The sequence below is a fragment of the Vespa crabro genome, chromosome 2 (genome assembly GCF_910589235.1).
Source record: "Vespa crabro chromosome 2, iyVesCrab1.2, whole genome shotgun sequence".
NCBI lineage: Eukaryota > Metazoa > Arthropoda > Insecta > Hymenoptera > Vespidae > Vespa > Vespa crabro.
The window spans coordinates 10823583-10848344 of NC_060956.1; the positions used below are offsets into that span (position 1 = coordinate 10823583).

Genomic DNA, 24762 nt, shown 5'->3' on the forward strand with positions numbered 1-24762 from the left:
TTAGCTCTAAATTGATGTCATTTTAAAAGATTTCCATATAGTAAATTTGATGTATAAAATATTGTAAATAGGACTAGGTTTAATTATCAATACATTTACTTTTCCTTTTTTCCTATTTAGTTTTCTTGAAATTTTTTTAATTTAAATATAATGAACATCAAAATACGAACAGAAAAACAATTTAATTTAAGTGATTAGATATACAATAATATGTATGTTAAACAATCATTTAAAAAACAGTTCATAATATAAATAATAAATAAGTTCATGTTTTAATTTTATTATAGTTGAATTGAATCTACGTTTTGGTTTCATTTTTAATATTAAACTAATCGGTTATTTTTAGAAAATTAAAAATAATTAAACAATAATATTTATATAGATTTCTAGATATTCGTAAAATTTATAATTATCATTGTCAATAACTTTTATGCATACTAAAGAAGTATTCAAATATGAGTCTAGATAAAAACAACAGATGTCAATAGAAATACTCATATTTCAGGTACAGCGATTTAGTTTAACAATCTTCTGATTATTAAATGTTTTATTAACAATTTTAAGAAAATAACTTAAATTGGAGTAAGAAAATAATTTCATATTATTATTAAAAACTTATAATGCATCGATTCGTGTTAGATATATCTATGAATTTGTTTTAAAAGTGATTGTTTATGATTATACTTAAGAAGGACAAACGTTATGCAAATTTATAATAATATATAATAAACTTGATATCTGCGTAAATTTGTCAAAATTTATATATATTTAAATAATAATTATATATATAAGTATGTATATATACATACATATATAATATGTAATATATATATATATATATATATATATATATATATATTTATTTATTTATTTATTTTATAATTTTAATTATAATCGTATTATTGCAAATATTTAATATTTAATGTAATATGTGATAGATTCGATTAAATATAAAATCAATTATATTTTTTAAGGGATCGTGAAAAATAATTTAATTAATTAATTTTAATTTTTGATAGTTTATAGCTTTGAGGAAGTAAAAAAATGTCTAGTATATCCAATGATCAAAGTATTATTGCTCAGAAAACTTGAGATGTTAAATAATGTTAAAATCAGTATAGTCGATGAAATATACAGATATGATAGGAAAGAACAAGATATATTGGCAGCTAAGCCATGGGAAAAAGAATATGTTTAATATAAATGTATAATCATTTGTACAAGTTTAACATCATTCTTTAGAAGTTCATAATAAGTAAAAATCATATTTAATTTTACTAATGTATTGGATTTTCTCGATATAGTCCTCATTTTTTAAAAGATATTAAAATCTTAGCATTAGCATTATTAAAAATGGTAATTCATACACATTCTGGTGGAACGTTAAAGGTAATGGGTCTTTTGCTTGAAAAAGTAACAGCAAATACAATGATTGTTATGGATTCTTTTGCATTATCTGTTGAAGAGACAGAAATAAAGGTTAATGCACAAGCTCAAGCATATGAATATATAACTGCATATATAGAAACTGCAAAACAGTTGAAATCAAGAGAACATAATTTTTTTGTTTTTATTAACATATTAAAATATCCGTATAGGTCGGCAAACAAGAGGATGCTATTGGCTAGTATCATAGTCATCCAGGTTATGGATGTGGGTTGTCTGATATTGATGTATCTACACAAATGCTTAGTTAAAATTTTCAAAAACCATTTGTTGCTATTGTAATTGATCCTGTGCGAACTATTTCTGCGGATAAAGTTTGTTTAGGAGCATTTATAATTTATCTAAAAGTATATTGGAAAAGTCATATAGAATTATAAATTATAATATATTTTATCATAATGTATTAATATCAAAATAATTTGTACTATATTAATGTCAGTAACTATTCTTAATTTGGAAGGATATAAACCTGCTAAAGAGGAACCATCGAAATATCAAACAATACCTTTAAATAAAATCGAAGACTTTGATGTATATTGTAAACAATATCATTCGTTAGAAGTATCATATTTCAAATCGTCATTAGATAGACGATTGCTAGATTCTTTATGAAATAATTACTAGGTGGTTGTGATTTTTCATGTCTTGTTATGACACAAGCATGTATTCAAAGATATATACATATACTTTAAAAATTTAATGAAACAAAAATATATTTTATTTTCACATTTTTATTTGCTAGAAAGTATATGTAGTGATGTATAGGCTTTTAATCCATACATCACTATCACTTGAGCTCATTTTTATGTTAACCCGAACTTCAGGATTTTCCAAAACCAAATAAACAGGGGAGCTGCTTAATAAGTCCCTTGCTATTAAAAATAGGTTCTGTACCAAAATATAAAAAGGACATTATTGCTAATTATCGGTGTGGCAGTAGTTATTAAATTTACAAATAAAATGAACCAAACCAAAATACTATATTCTTAATCAAATAAAATTCTGAACAATTTCTCGATTCCAATCTCCTGGCATTTGGTAAAAGTAATGGAATTCAATAACTTGTTTATTAGATATTAAAGTAATTTATTTATTTTTATGACGATGAAAAAAATATAGATATAACTTTACTTGAATTCATTCAATTTATTGATTTACAATGTTTATAATACATTACCTAAAAATAGCATAAGAAGCAATGATGAAAATCGTCCTACAAATTACACGTATGCCATAAGATAATTATTATCGATATCAATATTATTGGTATTTATATTTTTCACCATTATAATAATAATAATAATTATTATTTTTATATAAATTTTTAGTCATCAAAAAAATATTAGAACGAAATTTATTTATTAGTTACATATAACTACTATACTATTTTAATATTTATTAACTTTTGTATTGCCAAAAATACGAATTATTAGTATTTTATTTACTCAAATGATGTTTTTTATCTTTATTATTGAATTTGTACTGACATTTATTAGAATGTACTACAATTATCAGTAATAATGAATGAATCTTGCTGCATTTATGTGCAGTAATTTTGTTATATAATAAAACATTAAATTATTTCAATAGTTACGCACTTTCGTAAATTACATTACTAGTTTGTAGTACGGTTTGATCTTTTAATATTCTGATCGCTGTAAAGCGCATTTATGCTTTTGTACTTTACGAGTGAAAAATTAATATTTGGAATGTAGTAATATCGAACGCGTTCTTCTATAAAAACGTTACAGCTTTCATTTTTATTATATCCATATGAAATATACATAATATACTTTTAGTAGATCATTTAAGCATCACTGTTTGCAAAAGTATTAAAATTCTAGAAATAAGACTAATTAATAATTTAAAATTATAATAAAATTTATAAATGTTATTATATTTTAGAAAAAAAAAAGAAAACTAATATTTTCAAATTGCATCACTTTTATAGTCATGACACTATGTAATCCATGTAATTTTTTAATAGACTTATGTATACATAAATATGTTTATGTTGTTTAATCAATTTTTATTGAAATAATAATTAGTAACCTACACCTTTATTAGAAAGTTCTTTCTAATAAACACTTTTATTTAGAAACAATAAGTAGAAAATGAAACAATTATTAAGGTTTAATAATATAAACATTTAGAAGATTTAAAAAAGATTATTTGTGTGTCTTCAAATCTGCTGATATAGCAAACATTATAGAAGCAATCTTTGTAATAATAATTTGTTGTAATATATTATATATCTAATACATAAATGCAGACAAGCTTATATATGGTTAAATAATGCTAACGAAAATCAATATTGAATGGTTTTGAATTCGAAAAATGAAATTAATTTTAAGTAAACATACTATTATACAAAATACTTGCACTAAATTTATTAATAACATTTATTTTTTTTGATCCAATGTAAAAAAACTCTTAAATAAATTGGTAAAATACAGAACCATGCACGATGACTCGTGCAGGAAAGTCTAATAACATTATTTATTTTTAATTCCTACTTCTATTTTATTGTACACATATATAAAAATCCATTGTATATTATATATTTTCAGTGTGTAAACATGAATTTTATGTTACAGCAACACAATAAAAAATAAGCAATAACGAATTACGATAGGCTTTACTTGCAATTAGTATAAATTTCACGTGTACAAATGTGTGGCAATTTTAAACCGTAAAGAAAATAATTCAACTGAATAAAAAAGGTCCATAGAATTTAATAAGATTATTAATCATTTGTAATCATGACATAAAGCGTATGGAATCATAAATATAATGTAAGTAATATACAGTTTTTTAAAGATCAAATTTCCAATTGCATTATGACAATCTCTAAAGTTTCAATTCTATTATTTTATTAACATCCATGACAGTATTATTCTGGAAATTTAGATTTTTAAAATTGATCATCTACACATTATTAGTCACACCCATTTTGTGGGTAGATTATTTCATGAGATTATAATAGCGAGTTGTGTACATTATCGCAGTTATTAAACTACTGAATTTCACTGTAATAAAAGATTCCCATTCCTTCTATCTTATTATGTATATTATTACTCAAATGTTTTAATGTATATACAGAAAGTATAATTGTATCAATTATTTTTACATATATGAGTACATATCGAATAAATGTTTAAGTAAGTATTACCTGATGTTTTGATTGCTCATTAACGCATAGTTTTCAATTTGTTATCCTAGTAATGATCATATGTAGTAAAAAATCAATATTTATGTGAATTGAGAACTATGTGTAGTTCTTTGTTCTATTTTTAGACAACTATAATTTGAGCTACTATTTTTATTTGTTCACCAAGATTTTATTTTTTCGTTTCATTTATATATTTTAAATACATATGAATATTTTTCAAAAACAATCATATTTTATTCTATATAGTAAGATTAATGGAAGGGAAATCTTTTCCTATTGATGTAAAATCCATTGGTACATTATCAATAGTCATGGCTGTACATTATACGTATGAAGTTACTTCGTAGTGAAACTTTTTTAGAAACGTATAAAATCCGAATGATACAAAAAGTAGATCATATGAGTTTTAGAATGAATAACAGTCATATAAAATGCGCATCTATGAATATCTCTACCAGAAGTAACCACTTAAAAAATTTGTTAACTTTTCCTATACTATTGTTCTTTCAATTATTTGGATTTAAAAATATTTATGTGATCATTATTCGTTATTATTTTCTAGTATAGTAGTTTATAGTTTATATACTGCATTAATAATATTTACATGAATTTAAGCAATATTCTACATCAGAGACGTGCAAATTTTTGATTGAAGAAGAAATAATTCTCTTATTACTGCTTATTGATTATCCCTGTTTAAATATGTTTACTTTTTTGGCATCTTCAAATATTATAATTCACAATCTAGATTAAACAGTAAGATTGTGATTATTATAATGTAATAATAGTAAACAAACTGAGGAAAGTACTGGTATGATGAAAGCAAGAATTTGTTTAGAGAAATAAAAAAGAATGGGGATAAGGGTAACGGACCTTACGTACCAATTTTGAACGTCTCTGTTGTACATGGAGTACAAAAGCATGAAAAATCATTAATTTAATAAGTATTTATATGCATATAAATGAGTAATAATTTAATATGCATTTATATGCATATTGAAAAACTTCTTATTTTTGGAGCAACTACACAAGAATGTATCATAAATTTCGGGTTAGAAAAATAGAATTGATAGATAGAAATGTTAACCATTCTGTAAATTGAAAAAATTGATTACATGAGCGAAGTGTATGTGTTAGTCATTTCATCAGTTAATTCATACATAAAAAATTATATTTTTAGCTTACAAATAATAAACGTTATTATTTTCAATCGAATAGAAAATACTTATTAATTAAAGAACTATGTAAAGATATTTGGAAGTCAATATTACTCTGTGTTATACAAAAATGACTAAATATATTATTTTATTTGAAATGTAAACTTTTTAAGTCAAGAAACTTCTACAAGCTTAATATTTTTATTATTTAACTGCATTCTATATAGCTCTACTTTTTAATATAAGTATAATTATTTAGCAAATTTTTGGAATCATCTTTATAATTTCAATAAGAATACAAATCACAAGAAGACAAAACGAAGCTATATCAACTCTAAAAACAGCATCACATTCATTCGTACAACGTTTCATGTTGTACATGAATAAAATATATATTATAATTTATTATAATGAATAGTACACAATGCTTTAAATGTTATAAAATACAGAATATGAATATATTTTCTCTGTCTCTTGAATATGTTTGAACTTGACATAGCACTTGCAGAAAACAACGTATATGTTAAGCTTAGGATTATAATTTATAAATATTTTCTTTAGTGTGTTTTCAAATAGCTCTGTTGAACATTAGGTTACACAAACATTATTGTACCGGAAGACCATCTTGTTATAAGATCGTAAGAATAGTAAAATATTTTAATGGGTATTTCTATGTAATTCCGCATTTCTAAAATTAGAGGAAATTTGATTGATTATATATACTATATTATATTATATTATACTATACTATATTATATGTTATACTATATATTCCATAAAAATAAGTAATAATAAAAAGATAACATTCTTATTAATATTTAGAGATGCAGAATTAACTCTAGAAATTAAAAATATTAACAGATTTCACGCAAAATGTAACTTTATTATTACTTTCAAAAACCTGCTCACATATAATGGCACTGTTTACAGTTTATTTTTTCGTGCATGGTATTAATATTTTATTTGCTTATTTGCTTATTTTATTCAGATCTATTACCAAAAAAGTATATTGTATTATAATTAAAATTTCAATAAGAATTTTTAATTTGTAATTTACTAATTGTTACTAAACACCAATTGTATTGTAGAAAATATGAGGATGCAAATGACTGTGATGCTTTGGAAACAAACTAAAAATTAACATCGAAATCAAATAAAACTAATAGCAGCACACATTTACATAAATTAAGATATATAATAATAGAATATTGTTGCTATTAAGATCATTTTTATTAGCTTTTTAAAATTTATTAAAGCGATATAAAATTAATTTATTATTATGTCGTTTAATTAAAATTTATACATAAAAATGTCATATAAATGAATAAAAAAGAAAAGTTACATAAATTCAAATTATTTTTGTATTAAAATAAAAAAATGGTATAACTATTTTATACTATCATTAATGTTAATGTTACCAATTTCTAAAGGAATGTCCTACAGAAATATATTTTAGATATAATTTGAAAGTAATTACAAAATACACATTATTATATAATTAAATTGGTATATATAACATTAGAAAATTGTCTGTTTATATATCATGATACTGCACTGAATTTTGCACAAATATCAACATACTGAATGAATGAGTTTAATTGCAAGCAAAGGATTGTTATATAATCACAGTAATACAGCCATTTGTTACCTCGTATTTCACAGAAAAAATGCTTAGATATTAAATGTATAAATATCTATCGACATGAATTATATTTAATACATACAACTTCTTTATATTTTAAGAAAAACGTAAAAATGACAAATATTATCATTCCCCACCTAAGCAGTTTTATGATATTTCGATAGACAGGAATATAAATTTTCATATACACATAACACAGTAAACATAATAAAAAACATTTTACATTGAATCATGAATGTGTTGCTGTCTGATTCATTATAAAATAAATATTCAATAATTGTATAAACATTGGACACAATGAATTTGCAAATAAATATACCTAATCTCAGATTAATATTGTTACATGATAGATAACATGATAATTTAATGTTAAAATTACAAGAAAATAAAAATGCTACAAATTTATAGCAAGTAATTTTTAGTTTTACATAACATAAATTCGGTAAATTTGATCATGAAATTTCTTTTTTAAGTATTCCATACTACTTATTTTACAGAATTTATTATTATACAATATTCTAATGATTATGTACTTTTTACCTGGAGTGTGCAGATAATTCTTCCTCTATATTAAAAAACAATCTGCTTTCTATTATACATGTTTTGCACATGAAATAACAGGCAATTTATAAATGTCCAACTAGTTCATAAATAAATATCACAATATGGTTTTATTCCAATATTTCTTAGGACAGTAGAAGAATCATTCGCACAAAACAGAGTATGTAACGTTTGCATTTGCATTATTGTATTTTGTCAAAAATATATTGTTTAATTTTGTCTGCCCTATTGTTGGTTTTTTGTCCAATATATAAGAAATGTATAAAGATAGTAATTTATATATTTTATCAAAAATGACATATTCCAAAGTTTAAATGCAGCTGAAAATTTGAAGAATGGATTAATTGCGCATTGTATTTTTACATCACACATACGTGAAAATAGATTGTTCATGAAATGCTATTTATTGTGTCACATACGCATATTTTTAGCGTATATAAAGCTTAGAAAATAAATCAGCATTAAATAGATATTATATTTTTAACAGTAAGAATTACTATGATAGATAAATATAATAGAAATTACAATATAATTTGCAAATATTTTGTATCTATGTATATGAAAAGAAATAGAAATAAAAATAAAAATAAAAATAAAAATAAAAGAAAAATGCAACTCTTGAGTACAAAGAGTATATATATTTCTATATCATAAAAATTATGTTATTATATTACGTAAGATGTGAAATACAAAAATTACAAATTATCAGAATATTGTAAATTATATAATTTAACTGCATTTTCTGATATTATTGGTGGTTTTTTTATAGTATTCTGATATATACAAGACAAGAAAAATTGAAGATTATTGAAACCAACAAATGGGACAGTAGTATATAAATATTCAACTGTTTTTCTTAATACACAATATCAGTTATTCATTCATTTTGTTACTTTCCTATTATCCTATTTTGTAGCTAAATTTGTTGTTTTCATCAATATAATTTATGCTTTTATTAATTATATTTTATCTATTATTTGTTATAAGTAAAATAGTATATAGTAATTGTTTATTATATTCATAAATGTATTCAGGAATAATTTTCCTAGAATTTTCAACTTGACGCGACCGTAATTTTCCTTATAAAATGCAAAATAAAGTATTATATTTATATTTGTTATATATTTTTGTAATGCTGCAAATTTTTTAAATATTTTGCATGTAAATGATGTAATATCTTAAACATAAAAACCTTGAAAAAAAAAACTGATCTCGAAAAGCTGACAATTAGCATTCTTTATAAGTAATCTATGAATAATTTGTCTGTTCTTCAATATTTATTCTAAGTTAACAATTATGCGTATATTTCACATGTATATGCAATTACATAACATTAATAATGCTAATATTGATTTTAAAAAATCCAAATCTTTACATTATAAATATATGAATTATAACTTTTTACATTTTGAAACTATTGTACTTATAAAGAATGCACTGGGTAAACGCAATAAAAATGCATTATTATAGTGCTAAATTGATTGAATCGCAAATGGTATTTTACAAATGATGTCATGGTATATACGGTCCAAAAAGAACTAAACATTAGCCACTATAGAAAAAATATTATATTTTTAAGTAATTTTTTTTTGTCATTTTTAAATATCCCATATAAATGCGATTCTTAATAAAAAAATATTCGATTTTTTTTTTTACTAATCTTTAAATACTACTTTTAGACCGTTTATACCATAGAAGAAAATCGTGTATTTTTAATAACACCTATAATATCTGAATATCAATAATCTGCAATAAAAACGTATCTAATAAAAACATTTATTTCTTTTTGGCCTCACTTTTCGATACTAAACTATGAATGTAATGGAAGAAAAGAAACAACAATTTATTTGATTATGAAAGTTAAATAATTAAATAATTAAGTAAAATCATTATAATACCCTTTTCAATTTTAATTAATAACAGTATATAATAATATCAAAGTACTGATTTGCAGTGAAGGAATAATTAATGACTATAAAAAATAAAAATCAGAGCTGTGAATAAAAAGAAAAAAATTCTTTTAAACGTGCAATTTTTAGTATTGATATTATACATTTAAAATTATTTTATAATAATCTTGTAATCTTTAAATAATAATAGTCTTTAAAATTGATTATTACAACATTTCATGTCTACGAAGAAAAAATTTTATAATGTCATCCTATCTACTCTAGTCATTTATATATCTTAGGCAAAATTTATTTTTCATCATGAATGTATAGTTATTTTTCATGAGGATTAACAACTGGATCGTTAAAAATGAAATAATTCATAGAGCCGGTAAGTAGACGTGCATTACACGTCCTATATAGAGAAACTAGCTGGCATGCTTATTAACGTCATGCCAATAAGCTGTCACACGTACGTCACAATTTATTTGTTCTCTCTCTATTATAAATATTAATTATTTTTGATTAAATTGGAAAATCCTAAGTATTATCCTAATATTCTTATAGCTAGAATGTAAAATGTATAACACAAAATTGAGTTCAATGAATATTTGTAGTGTAATCATTATTGAAGATAATTATTTTTATATCTACCTGATACTAATAATGTAATAACAATCTTCGAAATGAGCGCACTACTATTACGTTAAATATATCTATTTAAATATTGTTTTTCGTAGAGAAAGCATAAAACATAACATGTTATATTTTATCATAATTAAATGAAAAAGGCGTATTCATACAAAATTAGATTATTTTTTAATGTACCCAAAATAGAAAATTTCTTCATAAAATGTAATTTTTTATTGTATATAAATTATATGAAGACAAAAATAATAAAGAAAATAATGGTTATTATACCGTTTTAAATAAGAATATTCACATATTTAATAAAGCAAAACATTTATAACTTGTACTTTTTTAGATGAATATTTAAACCCCCGTTTTTACATTTTTTTTATTCTTGTAAGAAATTGTATTATTTACTATATGTAAAAATCTACGTATTACATGACTCTAATATAACATTTATCATCGATATTTCCTCAACCAAAAATATAAAATTTGATAATACTTGTAATATTATAATCAGTACAGGTCAATTGAAAAACCCTAAATACATATTTTAATATACAATAGAAGTATTATTTTGTACGACATACGTATAACAGCTCAGCATTAAGAAAAGAATTCTTTCATTGATATCCTAAATGAGATATATTTGTTGCGCTTATTTATATTATTTTTTTAAACAAATATATATTTTTAGGGTCCCAAATCTTTGTCCATTATCGTGATTACAATATTTCAATATTAAATGTTCTGTAACTATTACATATACTTGTGTTACATATCTCAACTACATCTAGCACACTGCTAGTATAATATATATTGGACTGTCTCCTGAATGAAAAAATTTCTATATCTTTTAAAGAAGGTGTAATATTAAAAGAAAAGTATAATGTTAATGTTATACTTTAAAAAATATATCATGTAACTACAGTTCTCATGCATATATTGTACATGGAACATTTTGTGCATGCAATATCAACGTACTTTGGTAAGATAAAAAACTATTTACGTTGTGTCAATTATTACTGTGATATTATAGTTTTCATGTTATTATTAACAGTGTAAAGCATATATTTGCTTTTGCATTGTATTCATATTCATGATATTGGAGTATTAAATTTTGATATACTATTAAGGTATTTTGAAGAAATATCTTTTAAAAGCAAAAAGTGTGAATATTAACAATAGAATTCAAATGAAAATTTCGGACCTAACTTGTAGAGACAACCGGAGTCTGGCAATACGGGCACTCACGCTGATTTGGAGCGCACGTCGAGCAGACCACGTAGTGATTACAGGGCGAGAGAGTGACAGTGCGATTTTGTTCTTCACAAACCATACATTTTGCTGCCGTTTCTCTGTACAGCACCTGGAATGTCAACAACTGAGGTACCTACATTGTTTCATTAAATAATACATACATACATATGGATACTTTTGTAAAAATAATTTGGTAATTAATCATTAGAGACGGCTTAAAAATATTAACATTTCTTCCACAATATTATATATTAGATCTTTTATGTATAAAATAATGATATATATACAATTTTATATACATTTTGATAATATCAATATTAATACTGACTTAAAAAATTTCCTATGTACCAGCTATTCAAGGCAGAATGACAATTTTGTTTTACCTTTTCTATTTCTTCAAGATCCGAACGAAGTTGCGATTGAATTGACTTTAATGTTGCAATTGAAAGTGATCTGAGTTCACTTGTCCTTCTTAACGTATGCAAATATGGACCACCACTAGCTGCTTCATTTTCAACACGTAGTGCTTTTACTTGTAATAAAGCCTAAAAATGATAAGAATAACTAAATTTATTGTTTTGCTTTCTTTTATAATATATTTTATAATATTATACATAAATCTTACTACAACACTATAGGATTTAAAAAAAGATAATAATGATGATGATGATGATAATAATAATAATAATAATAATAATAATAATAATAATAATAATAATAATAATAATAATAATAATAATAATAATAATAATAATAATAATAATAATAATAATAATAATAATAATAATAATAATAATAATAATAATAATAATAATAATAATAATAATAATAATAATAATAATAATAATAATAATAATAATAATAATAATAATAATAATAATAATAATAATAATAATAATAATAATAATAATAATAATAATAATAATAATAATAATAATAATGATAATGATAAGGATGATGATGATGATAATAATAATAATAATAATAATGATGATGATGATGATGATGATGATGATAATAATAATAATAATAATATATATAGGAGAGATTCAGATACTGATAAATCGTACATGTGGAATATTCTATATATTTCACTTGTAATATATTATTACTAAGGAAGAGAAAAGAAATTTGATACGAATACTCATGTGAGACATCATATATACTCTAAATCATCAATGATAACAAATATAATAAAAATTGTATACATTTTTATTCACCTCATCTCTTTGTTGTTCAGCAATACTTGCTTTTCTTTTAGCTTCTTCACTTTCTAATTGCCATGCTGCACAAGCGGCCCTAGCTTGATTGATTCGTTCATCCCACGTTGCTAACTGAGCACGACTTGAAGTCAATTCTTCTCTGAGTCTCTGCACCTATGATAAATTATCGAAGATTAATAATTCTTTCAAATTTCTTTTTAAAAAATAACAAAATATGTGATAGCTATAAAAACTCTAACCTCAGATAAAGATCCTGTGTTACTTGGACTGATGGAGAATGCACTGACCAGTGGAGACGCTGGGAGAGGTTGTGTACGAGATGGTGACATTCCTTGGCTTGCAAAGTCAAATAGGCTACTATTAAATCCACTAAGCTTAGAAGCTGAACTACTAAGCTGAGAAATATGATTGTTAAATGGGTCTGAAACTTGATTCATAAATGGCATTGTCTGAAAATCCAAAACATAAATTATTAAAAAAAGTTGCCAAAAATCTTATTGTTGTTTTTAACTAGTAATATATGCTTACCGATTCTATAGAATCTTGATGTGAGAATCTGTGTCCAGTAAGGAAACCGGCTGATTGTAATTGCTGAAGGGGACTTGAAGTAGATGGAGAAAAATTTGTCAAAACAGATCGTTCTGTCATCCCAGGAATATTTACTGGAGCTGAACTACCAAGTAATCCTGAACTTGCTAAACCCGCTGATATAGAATTACTAATTGGTGAATTAGTATCCCTATGAATTGATTCTACTAAATTTAGTGGATCATCTAAATGTAATTCATCTAATGCATTTCCTACAAAAAGAAAAAATAATACATTATTAGCTGAGCAATATATATATATATGTCAAATGATATATATATATATATATATATATATATATATATCAAACACAAAAAGCTAATATTTTAATAATATTAAATTAATAATAAATTAGCACACACCTACTACAGATTCAACAGTGTCGTTTGGATAAAATGAATTGGATAATGGTGATACAGTTGTTGTCAATGAATGACTTCCTAAGGTTCCATTTAAATTATATGTGATAAACAAACTTTGCTTTTGTTGAGCCTTTTCAGCCTTTGTTAATAATGGATCACTGTCTATAGCCACCATTTGTTTTCTTATTTCACCCTATTAAAAATATTACATTGATATAGAGCAACTTTAAAAACCAGAACATTAATTAAATACAAATAAAGAACAAACTTACAGCTTGTAAAAGAGAACTAGGATTGTAAAGTATACTAGTAAGTTTCTGTTGGGCAGAAACATTCACAGCATTGTTAGAATTGGAATTATGAAGTTGAGCACCAGGAGCTTTACTATGTGAACTATTACTACCAAGACTACTAGTACTCGCAGATTCAGATACTTCACCACTTCCGTTCTGAAATTTTATCAGTTGATAAATTCAAAATTAGATAAATGATTGATCAATTCATTTGTTATATGTATATAATTATATTTTATTATTAAGTAAATTTTTATTGCAAATTTACACAAGAATTAAAAACTTACACTGCTATCACTAAGAGGTTTGTCCTTGTCATGACTGCGCTTATCAGGTGGTAAAGCATTATTGAGTATATCTGCTAAATTTGTGCCGCAATCTATGGGTACCGCCATGTCCCTCGCCAGACTCATTTCTTCTGTTGGCAATACTGCTCCATCAGCACACCATACCAACGTCCCAATTTATCAATTTTGAGAAGCAATTTTAATGATAAAGTTTATTATTTTCAAGAAATTAAATTCCACTTTTGTAAAATGCCAAAAGTAATTTTTACATAACATAAGAATGGAGCAGAGTGTACATATATCGTCGTAAAATATTAAATTCAATTTAAATCTGTTACGCAAAATTAAGTTATATATACAATGAGAATAATGTACTTGGAACTTGAATTACATAAGTTCAGTTTTAGATACAATTTTAGATAAAAAAATTATTTGCAAAATATTCTAAGCCTGCTGAAATAGATAACAATTGTTTTACGTACGATTGATGAGAGTACACTCACGGTCAACATGCGCAAATGCACAGAAGACTCCACGTGGACAATAACCAGCCTGCTGTACATCATTGCATTTAGTTGATTTGTAAATTTCAGGATGGAATTGTTGTTCTGTACGGGTATGACAATATGTGCAGGCATCTCCTTGTTCACAGTTTCCTGGTTCACCCCATTCTTCTCCATGTTTTACATTTGGACATGGTGTTGATCTAGGAAAACAATAATAATAATATTAAAATTATTTTAATGATATTGAAAGTAGAATAAAAAAAACTTAATTTACCTATATTTATATTTTCGTGGACTACGTCTTTTATCTTTACTGTTATGGTATTGTGGACAAGCATAACCTTGACGACAAAGTCTTGGAGGTCGTTTACACGGTTCTGTTTTATAATTACTAAGTACATAATTCGTGTCCTGCCATTTTGGATCTTCATTCATCAAGTTTCGTTCCTTATCAAGAATGTTTGGTCCATTGGACGAAGAATTAGGATCTGTATCTGGATTTTCCAATGCCTGTATTTCTTTGATATCATACACAGGTGGTCGTAAATCATGATTGCCATGTGCAAAAGCACAGTGAGGTCCATTTTTAACACAAAACCCACGTGTGTCCGTATCATGAACACACATGCATGTTTTATAATAACGTAGATGGTACCGTCTCTCAGTATCGCCAGCAGTACGATGTAAAAATGGGCACCTGTTCAAAAAAATAATTTGTGAGAACTTGTTCCATTCTGATGTCTGAATATTATTTCAAACAGAAGATATATAAACAAGATGAACAATATACATCTACTATTTTTATAAAATTAATATGATCATGCATTAATATTTTTACATTTAAAATGAAATAATATCATAGCTGTATATATATGTATGAAAAAATAGACTGCATGATGGACCAGGAATCGAACCTAGATCTCCATATTTCGCGTGTAGTACTTAAAATCACTATGTTACCATGAATCCCACTCATTCATACTTTTCATAATTCAATTATAACATACTATACTCATACATTAAATATATTAAGTATACATTATTTACTCTTTAAGAGAATTAGTACTGTATCTGGTGTAAAAAGTCGACGAAAATATATGTAAATAAATAAGGATGAATTCAAATAATGCATGCACATTTAAAAGATAAATATAATTATGATAATTGTTTCAAAAGCATAATATTAATAATTAAACATAAAATTGCTATAATTAAATTACTATTAAAATTTTACTTTTAATATCATAAAAATTATTTGTTTATATACATGCACTGATAAACTTTAATGTAAGAAAGCATTAGCTTAAATATAATCTTTACAAACATTTATATGATCATGGTATTTCGATGTGATAATGATTAATGTAAAAGTTGACATTCTTTTTAGAAAACCAATATATTATACCATCCCAAAATTAAATATGTGATAATTATAACAATAATTATCCAACACAATCATTGAAATTAAACATGATATTATTGATCAGTCAAAATGTGTTTACTTTCTCAAGTATTTTTAGATATATAAAAGATAACATATAAAAAATAATTATAAAATAATCATTAATGATTAATTAAACAATCATGCAAAAAGTATTATATGTGCTTATTTGATTTTATAATTTGTGTGAGGTTCAATTCTATTACGTTACACTGTCTTATGTAATAAAATTATTCAAAGAAAGATAACATCACATGATCCTAAAATTATAATTAACTTGCATATTATTTAAAATTCGTATTATGCTATAAATATATCTTGAAAGAATAATATTACATTGAAATTTTCTTATGTGTATAAAAATAATAATAAGATATAAATAATAAAATATTCTATATAAGAGATGCACAATGGATTTATCTCAACGTCAGGCTTAATTTGTTATATCACCAGTGCATGCATATATACTCCATATTATGAAGTATTAAGTCTCTGTTAATAATAAAACCTAAAAAATTATAAACCTAAAAATAAAAATATAACCTAAAAAATTCACTTAAATAATATTATAATGTATTATCATATTTTAAATTTATATTTTAATAAATAATTAGAACATTAAAACACAGATAGATATAATGTAAGATATTTGAAAACACAAAGTAGTAAATATATTTATGTTCCAAGTGTAAAAATATATATAATGTAGTGTAATTTTTTTTTAATTATTATATCAATATTAAAAAATAAATTTTCTATTATGACTATAAAATCATGCAAAGTGGATGTAGTTCAGATATAATGTATTTTTTTTCCATAATGTTTCAGATGTATTTATATAGTGATTCAGATAAATGATTATATACTCTTTAAAATTATGAAATTTATAAATTACAGTTATTAAATTATTATAATAAGATTTAATACAAATCTTACAAAAGACATATTTTGCTATTTTAGTATTGTCACTTTCAATTGCCATTTTATAACATTTTTTGACATTGGTCATATTAACACATTAATTACAATTCACAGTTCAAAAGATTTTATTTATTCTTGCAAAATGTTACTTTCGAAACCATATGATCATTTGAGAATGATTGTATATATATATAAATAACATAACACGATTACAAAATAAGAGAAAAGAATATATATAATAAATTATATATATAATAAATATATATAATAATATATATTTAGTATATATATAATAAATAAAAATATATATAATAAATTTAGAAAATATTAAATATTTCAGTATGAATGTACTAATTCAATATGTAGACATATAATACAATAATAACTTATAAATGAGCAGCAATTTTACGTAAAATATAAGTTCAAGACTTGAATGCTTAATGTTTTATACTAAACACTGCAACATTATATAATAAATATATAAATAGTAATAATATTTTGTCTATAATGGTTAACCTATAAAATAATCCATATATACCACAATAGCATAACAAAATATTTGTATATAGCACAAAATTTGTTGAATCTCATAACAGAATAAGTTTAATGTTAGATTACTTTTTGTGAATATATATAGAAAAAAACTATTGAAAGCTTGATAAAATATTATATTTTACAATATAAGGACTCTTAATAAAAACTTTAATTTCATTTTGTATTGTTTATTAATGTTATAACAAAAACTATTTTTCTTATAATTCTTCACTTACTTTGCATAATATATTAATTTCACCTCTATTAAAAAATTGTAATTGTAAATTGTAGTTAGTCTAGAAATAATATTTGAATTTTTTATCTACTTTTATTATTTCTGAATCTACAACTGAGAGGAAACTACTGAAATTTTAGCTATAATCGCCAGCCAAGTTCTTTAGATTTCATTGTTTTCGTTATTTATATATCTGTGATAAAAAAGTTTACTTTAATCGATGTACGTAAAGGTAAAATATAGCCCTAGTATTCGCGCGTAGTAATTTATAAAACTTTTGCAAAGAAAAAAAGGAAAAAAAAGATGGAAGGAAAATAAATTTGATGAAGAATTATATGGAGTTATATTCGGCAAATTAGAAGTTAAATTAATGTTATTATACATATTTCTTCCTGCAAAAGCTTTCCCACGAATACTACACTACAAATCCTCGTTACGCACACGAATGCTGTGAGTCGTACAGTAAGTAGCAATAATGGCACCTAGTGAGGATACCCCCTCCATTTTCTCCAACTTCCCTTTCCGCATGTTTGTATCCTTCTAGTTTTATCGGATAAAACTATAACTGTAAGTTTAATATCCATATGTATTGAAAATATAACATAATGATTAGTGATTCTTAATTGAAAGTATTACAATTATTACTATTTTATCACATGAATAATAAAAATGAATTAATAACTATTTTTTCTATACTAATTGATATTTTTTTGTTCACTCGTATACTTGTGTATAACTAATATTATTTATTTCTTAATAAATCTTCAGGTGTGAACTTGGAACATACACAATGATATTTTTTTTTGAACGATAGAAGAAAAATAACAAAAGTTATATGAAAAGGAAAGCTAAGCAAAGTAGAGGATACCCCCATCTCAGGCGCTATTATAATTCACTGTACTTCTCTTACTGATGGTAACAGAGTCAGTATCTTCAATTACACCTGAAACCGAAATAAGTAAGCTATTAATACTTGGGTTTAATTGTAAAAGAATTCTAGGATTAGGACTACTTTGTATAAGCATCCTATACGGGGATGAGTATATAGTGCAAATAATTCGAAGTACTCGTAAAATATTTTTTTTTTTCGAATTCATATTTTCTTCGCGTACATCATTGAAGATAGGTAAATTAGAGAGAAGTGCAAAGTTGACTTGTAAAATCAATTGTCTCTTATCTCCCTTTTCTTTTTCTTTCGCTTCTTAACGTATTCTTGTTCTTACACAGCACTCTTCGATAGTTGTTCACTGTTGTTAAATTATTACGTACAAAAACATTACCATCTAGTATGTATAAATTAAAAATTTGTATGTGCATTATTTATCTGAACTATAATATTTGAAAATGCCTGAATATACTCGAATAGGGACAAATTCTAAAGTATTGAAAGAATCCAACGGCACAGAAAAATTTGCACATCTCTAAGATATGTATAGCAAATCATTCTAATATGTCGTACTAATATATATAACTAAAAACTAAAAATCATGAGACAAAAATCTAAATTGTGTTAAGAAGTAATTCGGTGATTCAATTGTTCAGCGATTATGTTTCGTGCAATACATTTTTATTTAATAAAAATAAATTACATAACATGTCTATTTTATGATAAAATTGTTTGTATAATAATTGTACTATAACATATATAAATTATAAGATGTAAAATGCGTACACATCGAAAATATATTGACGTATAACATAATAATTGAGGAATAATATTTTTTTAATATATTATTTTATGCTTACTTTGTTATGTTTGTTGCTTTTTTATAAACATTAAAAATATAATTGAAGAATATTGCATAATAGGAGTGTACAGTTGATTCTATGTCATACAACATACTATGCTAATGCTTATTTTTTTATTTAGTTTTTGTTTGTGACGCTAACCTCGAATTATTAATATATTGTGTACTTTTGCAGAAACGAAGATATCAAGACTTATTTTCTTCTTTCTCCTACATGAGAGTAATAATAAGTAAATAAATATAAAATATTATACTACTTGCAAACGAAAATCTTTTTAGTAAGATTATTTCTTTTTTCTGAAGGTAAATTATAATAAATTTGCCTTTAAAATTGAAAGGGATGTGTTTACTAAATATACAAGTGATTTTTCTATCTTCGGTAATACAAATTATGCATATGCTCTCTCTTTCTCTCTCCATACTATAAAAAACGAAAGAAAACGAAAAAATTCTTGCAATTTAAACGTCGTTCGGCTTATACCTATCTCAAAACAGTCAAACAAGAAACGCGCCATATGAACAAAAAGTGACAAACTGCGCTTCGTTACAAAAGTTACTCTCGTTAACGAGTTATGCTATATACGTCATAAATTAAAAGAGGAAGAGAGACATATATATTACATACAACGGTACACGCGCGTGTCAACGACACAAAGAAAGAAGGCAAAACCATTCGAGGAAGGAGGGATAGGAGAGTATTCGGAGAAAAAAAAGATGGTGGGAGAAGAGGGACATGAAAGAATTCGAGAGAAAATGTGTTATTCCCTCGTGGACGTAAAACACATTTAGTATAGCAATACTCTACTTTTGTCTATTTCTCCTATTCCCCTTATCTTCACAGGGTACGTTAGGATTCGACTATTCAAAGAGTTGAAAAGAAATGGTTGTTCGTGAGACATAGTGAAAGTATAGTAAGTGGTATTCATAAACCATTCAAAGACGTCTAATGATTACTATCACTGCCATTACGAATGCGACAAATAAAACGTAATAAAATAAAAAATATTATTCGCAATAATAGATATGTTTAATCGTTTAGTAAAGAAAATAGCAGATAAATCGATGATTTTGTGAACGTCGCGAACAAATGAACGAGCGTTTAAATCGATGTGACGGCCGTGGCAAGAGTACTTAGAAGGCAACGCGTCGCGTCACCGTCACCGTTGCCTTCGTTACAATAATTGACAAATTCTTTAAATTCGTCCGAAAGCAAAATAAAACAATTAAAGGCAACAAGAAAAAAATAAGGTTTTCTTAAGACGAAATATCAACTTACTCATCTCCGTCTGGACATATACCGGTGGTCTCGTCGTACTTGGTACAATAATTATCAGCACTATAGTTGAAGGTGCGGTCCCTCTTTCTCACCGGTCTGCGCCTCCGCTGGTTCATAAAGTGCCAGTTGAAGCACGTGAAGGGACGGTGCTGTGTACATTTGCGCTGTATAAAGAGGGGACATTGTTCGACGCGAAATTCCTTCAAGTATCTGGAATGCGAATCCACAGAGCTACACATTATTTCGTGGAGTTTTTTGTCGACGCGCGCGTCGTAGCCGCGCTGTTCGCGGTTTTCTCTCTTTCTCTGTTCTCTCTCTCTTTTTTCTCGCACTCCACTTTGGGTCACGCACTTCTGGCTCTGATCTTTATCTCACTTCTCTCACGTAGCACGCGACCGGCCCGGCGGGCGCTACTTACGTGTAATGATTCGCCTTTTCCGCTTGAGCTGTCAACAAAGGTTTAGAGTCGGACTTCATCTTGGACACAACACTAGCGACCAACGCGCGCGCACACACACGGACGTACGACCGAACGGCGGCACACTCCGTTTTCTTTTTCTTCGTTGTCGTCGTGTCGCGTCGAGTCGTCGTCGTCGTCGACGTTGTTGTCCTCTTTGCGTTCGTCGTCGTTGTTATCCTCGTTGCGTTCGTCGTCGTCGTTGTTGTTGTCCTCGTTGCGTTCGTCGTTTGTCCGTTTGTCGTCGTCGTTGTCGTTGTTGTCTTCGTCGCCGTTGCCGTCGCGCGTCTTAGCCTTTAATTGTTCTCTCTTCCCGTCGCTCTTGGCTACCTCTTCCTCTTCACCACCTCGTCCTCGTTTGCTCTTGTCTCTCGCGCTTCTCTCTCTCCTTCTCTATTTCGTTCCAATGATTCTACCGCTTTCTCACCCTCACTTTTTTTCTTTTCTTCTCTTCCTTTCGCTCACTCAGCCGCTCATTCGACCGCTCCTTGCCGCGCTTTGCCTTTGGCCTATCGAATGCAGAATACAAGACCTATTACGCGGAGTATGCACAACGCAATAGACACTATATTCGTCTCGATTTCTCGACCAATCGTTTCCTCATAACAAGATCATGTGACTATCCCACCTTCAAGGTCATCGATGTTTTGGTACACAAGGTAAACATATAGTCACACCATTTCACCGATACATATTCACGTGTTATGCACGATGGAACACTACGAAGTATATATAAATATCGCTGATAAATATATCTCGATATAAACACTTGTGAGAAAACTAAACTTTCATTCGCCTTTTTTTTCTGAAAATTTGGAAATTCTGATGATTTATAATCTCTCCACTCAAACATATATCACGACGCTTGATCATTTCAGACTCTGAGCATAGATTTACACAATACTAGAAGTGAAATCACAATTCGCAAGTATAGATGTATTTCTAACGCTTAGTAACTGAACCGTTTAATGAATCTCAAAATCTAATTTTTTTATTGGTCAAATTTCGACCAATAATTTCTTGCAAACCATATTTATTCAATTGTCGCTTTTTATGCTATCTTTATTTGTACGAATTTTCTTTTTCTTTTTTTTGTTTATATCTGATGTATATTATTTACAATTTATTTTTTAACTTTGAATGAATTTATCAACCATTTAAACAAATTTATAATAAAATTATTTTTTTCCTTGTATTATTTAAAGTTGATTTTTTCCATAATCTAATAATGTATGTAATTTTGAAATTGATATATATGCATTGTTTTTTTTGGAATTGTTGATTCTTAGTTTTATTGAGTCATGATAAAATATTATTGAATTAAAAATAAATATTTTTATTTATTTAAGTAAAAATAAAATACTTCAAGAAGAATCAGAGTAATTTATTTTTATATTGTATTCTTTCTTATTCTATTTTAAGATTGTAATAATTTAAAGACGATAGATGACGTTTTAATCCCTCTTAATATTAGTGCCTGGTAATGCCAGTACCAATGAAAATGAACTGATGGCATTCTCTTCTTAGTTCTCACTGGAGTATTCTATCAAAAAGTACTACGTAAATCGCATAAATCGTAATTAATTAATCGTTAGACAATGGAAGACAGTCCAAATGCTTTAATAAAATTTGCAAAAGCTGTATATTACATCATTGATACACCTGTTGTATTTTTTCGAGGTATTATCTAATCATTCTTTGGTTATGTTTTACAAATAACATAATCAGTATTTGATACGTTTAACAAAACTAAATCTTTCTCTTTTATTATTATTGTTAGAGAAAATCGTTGAGCCAAATCAAAAAAAATATCCTTGGTATCATCAAAAATTTCGCCGTGTTCCAACTATTGATGAATGTTATACGGATGACTTAGTTTGTTACACTGAAGCTAATCTTCAATTTGAACGCGATAAGTAATTACGTTTATAAAAGTAATAATATACAAATTTAATATTAACTTGGATAAAATATTGATTTCTCCTTACTAGGGCTGTCGATGATGCTATTTTATCTATTTTGAGATGTCGATATGAAGAATGTGCTATGTATCATGGAGAAGATGATAGGGAAGTTTGTTATCCTTTAAGAAAAATATATGAAGAAGCCAGTGGAGCTTGGTTTGCAAAATGTCAATATTATTATCTACAAATATAATTTAATTATGTAGAAATATGAGATTTTACTTAATTCAATTTTACTTAGATGGTGATCTGAATCCTACACTCAATGTACAACAAGCATTTATGAAGCAAAAACATCGTATGGTTTGGGAACGAAGACATGGTCCTGTAGGTAGTGGAATGAAGACATAAAATATTTCCTTATTATCGTAGAAAGGGATTTAATACAAAATGCATGCTTCTATTTTAAAGAAGTTAGTAATAAACTTATGTGTATAGATATTGTATAAAACTTGATAAAATAAAAATAAGTTATATATGAAATTGTATATGTCATTTCATATGCTACATAAAAAATTAGATATATTCAACATTAATCATGTTTTTCATGAGTTAAAATAAGCACATTTTATGTTTTTGAACTACTATTTTATTTTCATTTATCATTGTACTATATATAAAAATTCTATATGATTGTACATATGTATTAAATTAATTGATTGATTACATTTTTTTTAGAAGATTCCATTGATTATTTTGTATTTTAGAATCAAATTACATATGTTACGATAATAAAACTTAACAAAATTAAGTGTATTAAAAATTTATCATACTTTAAGTTTCATATGTAAACTGATTTATACATTCATCAATTTTACATTCAGATCAAAGAACCTTCTTTGTAAATATTATCTACATGTGTAGTTTTATATCCAAATGAATAGTAACCCATTTAATGTAATTAAATAATAAAAGAAATTACAAGTTCTTTATGTAAGCTACCTAACACTTCTTATACTTCTTATTCTCACATATTAAATGGGACATATAAAATGGTATTTAATATTTAGCATGAAAACATTTAAAACAGATTTTCATCTAGTTTTACACAATAAATATAAAACAAAAACACAATCACACTACTATTAAGAATAATTTAATATTTCATTAGCGATCACAAAATAACAGCAAAAAGTTTTCCTCTTAAGATTTTGTATCCAATTATTA

General features: G+C 25.6%; 3 protein-coding genes across 6 annotated transcripts; 2 read left to right on the forward strand and 1 right to left on the reverse strand.

Moving 5' to 3' along the window:
- Window positions 1–931: 931 nt before the first annotated feature.
- LOC124421690 (COP9 signalosome complex subunit 5-like) lies at window positions 932–2441 on the forward strand. Its single transcript, XM_046957161.1, has one exon. The coding sequence runs from the start codon at window positions 1354–1356 to the stop codon at window positions 1726–1728; it is 375 nt and encodes a 124-aa protein (XP_046813117.1). The 5' UTR covers window positions 932–1353; the 3' UTR covers window positions 1729–2441.
- Window positions 2442–10326: 7885 nt separating this feature from the next.
- LOC124433230 (RING finger protein unkempt homolog) lies at window positions 10327–22721 on the reverse strand. 4 transcript variants are annotated; one of them, XM_046982994.1, is made up of 12 exons: window positions 21593–22721; window positions 21175–21384; window positions 15294–15716; window positions 15017–15219; window positions 14514–14644; window positions 14206–14382; window positions 13934–14126; window positions 13512–13783; window positions 13223–13432; window positions 12981–13136; window positions 12144–12305; window positions 10327–11869 (listed from the first exon to the last, which is right to left on the reverse strand). In XM_046982994.1, the coding sequence occupies exons 1-12, from the start codon at window positions 21649–21651 to the stop codon at window positions 11711–11713; spliced, it is 2355 nt and encodes a 784-aa protein (XP_046838950.1). In that variant the 5' UTR covers window positions 21652–22721; the 3' UTR covers window positions 10327–11710. The 4 variants fall into 4 exon arrangements, with proteins under 4 accessions (XP_046838950.1, XP_046838948.1, XP_046838946.1 ...); XM_046982992.1 differs by having other exon boundaries at window positions 14996–15219; XM_046982990.1 differs by having other exon boundaries at window positions 14514–14656; window positions 14996–15219.
- Window positions 22722–23109: 388 nt separating this feature from the next.
- Window positions 23110–24078, forward strand: LOC124433231 (NADH dehydrogenase [ubiquinone] 1 beta subcomplex subunit 10). Its single transcript, XM_046982995.1, has 4 exons — window positions 23110–23311; window positions 23412–23547; window positions 23623–23762; window positions 23837–24078. The coding sequence occupies exons 1-4, from the start codon at window positions 23230–23232 to the stop codon at window positions 23944–23946; spliced, it is 468 nt and encodes a 155-aa protein (XP_046838951.1). The 5' UTR covers window positions 23110–23229; the 3' UTR covers window positions 23947–24078.
- Window positions 24079–24762: the final 684 nt, after the last annotated feature.

What these genes read in the sequence shown, in the direction of transcription:
- LOC124421690 (XM_046957161.1), top strand. Translation starts at nt 1,354, where the DNA reads ATGGTAATTCATACACATTCTGGTGGAACGTTAAAGGTAATGGGTCTT.
- LOC124433230 (XM_046982990.1), bottom strand. Translation starts at nt 21,651, where the DNA reads ATGAAGTCCGACTCTAAACCTTTGTTGACAGCTCAAGCGGAAAAGGCG. An exon ending in AACCTCTTAGTGATAGCAGT is followed by an intron (nt 14,383 to 14,513) that starts GTAAGTTTTTAA and finishes ATAAAATTTCAG; the next exon opens with AACGGAAGTGGTGAAGTATC. An exon ending in ATCTTGAAGAAATAGAAAAG is followed by an intron (nt 11,870 to 12,143) that starts GTAAAACAAAAT and finishes TTGACATTCCAG; the next exon opens with GTGCTGTACAGAGAAACGGC.
- LOC124433231 (XM_046982995.1), top strand. Translation starts at nt 23,230, where the DNA reads ATGGAAGACAGTCCAAATGCTTTAATAAAATTTGCAAAAGCTGTATAT. An exon ending in ACCTGTTGTATTTTTTCGAG is followed by an intron (nt 23,312 to 23,411) that starts GTATTATCTAAT and finishes TATTATTGTTAG; the next exon opens with AGAAAATCGTTGAGCCAAAT. An exon ending in CTTCAATTTGAACGCGATAA is followed by an intron (nt 23,548 to 23,622) that starts GTAATTACGTTT and finishes TCTCCTTACTAG; the next exon opens with GGCTGTCGATGATGCTATTT.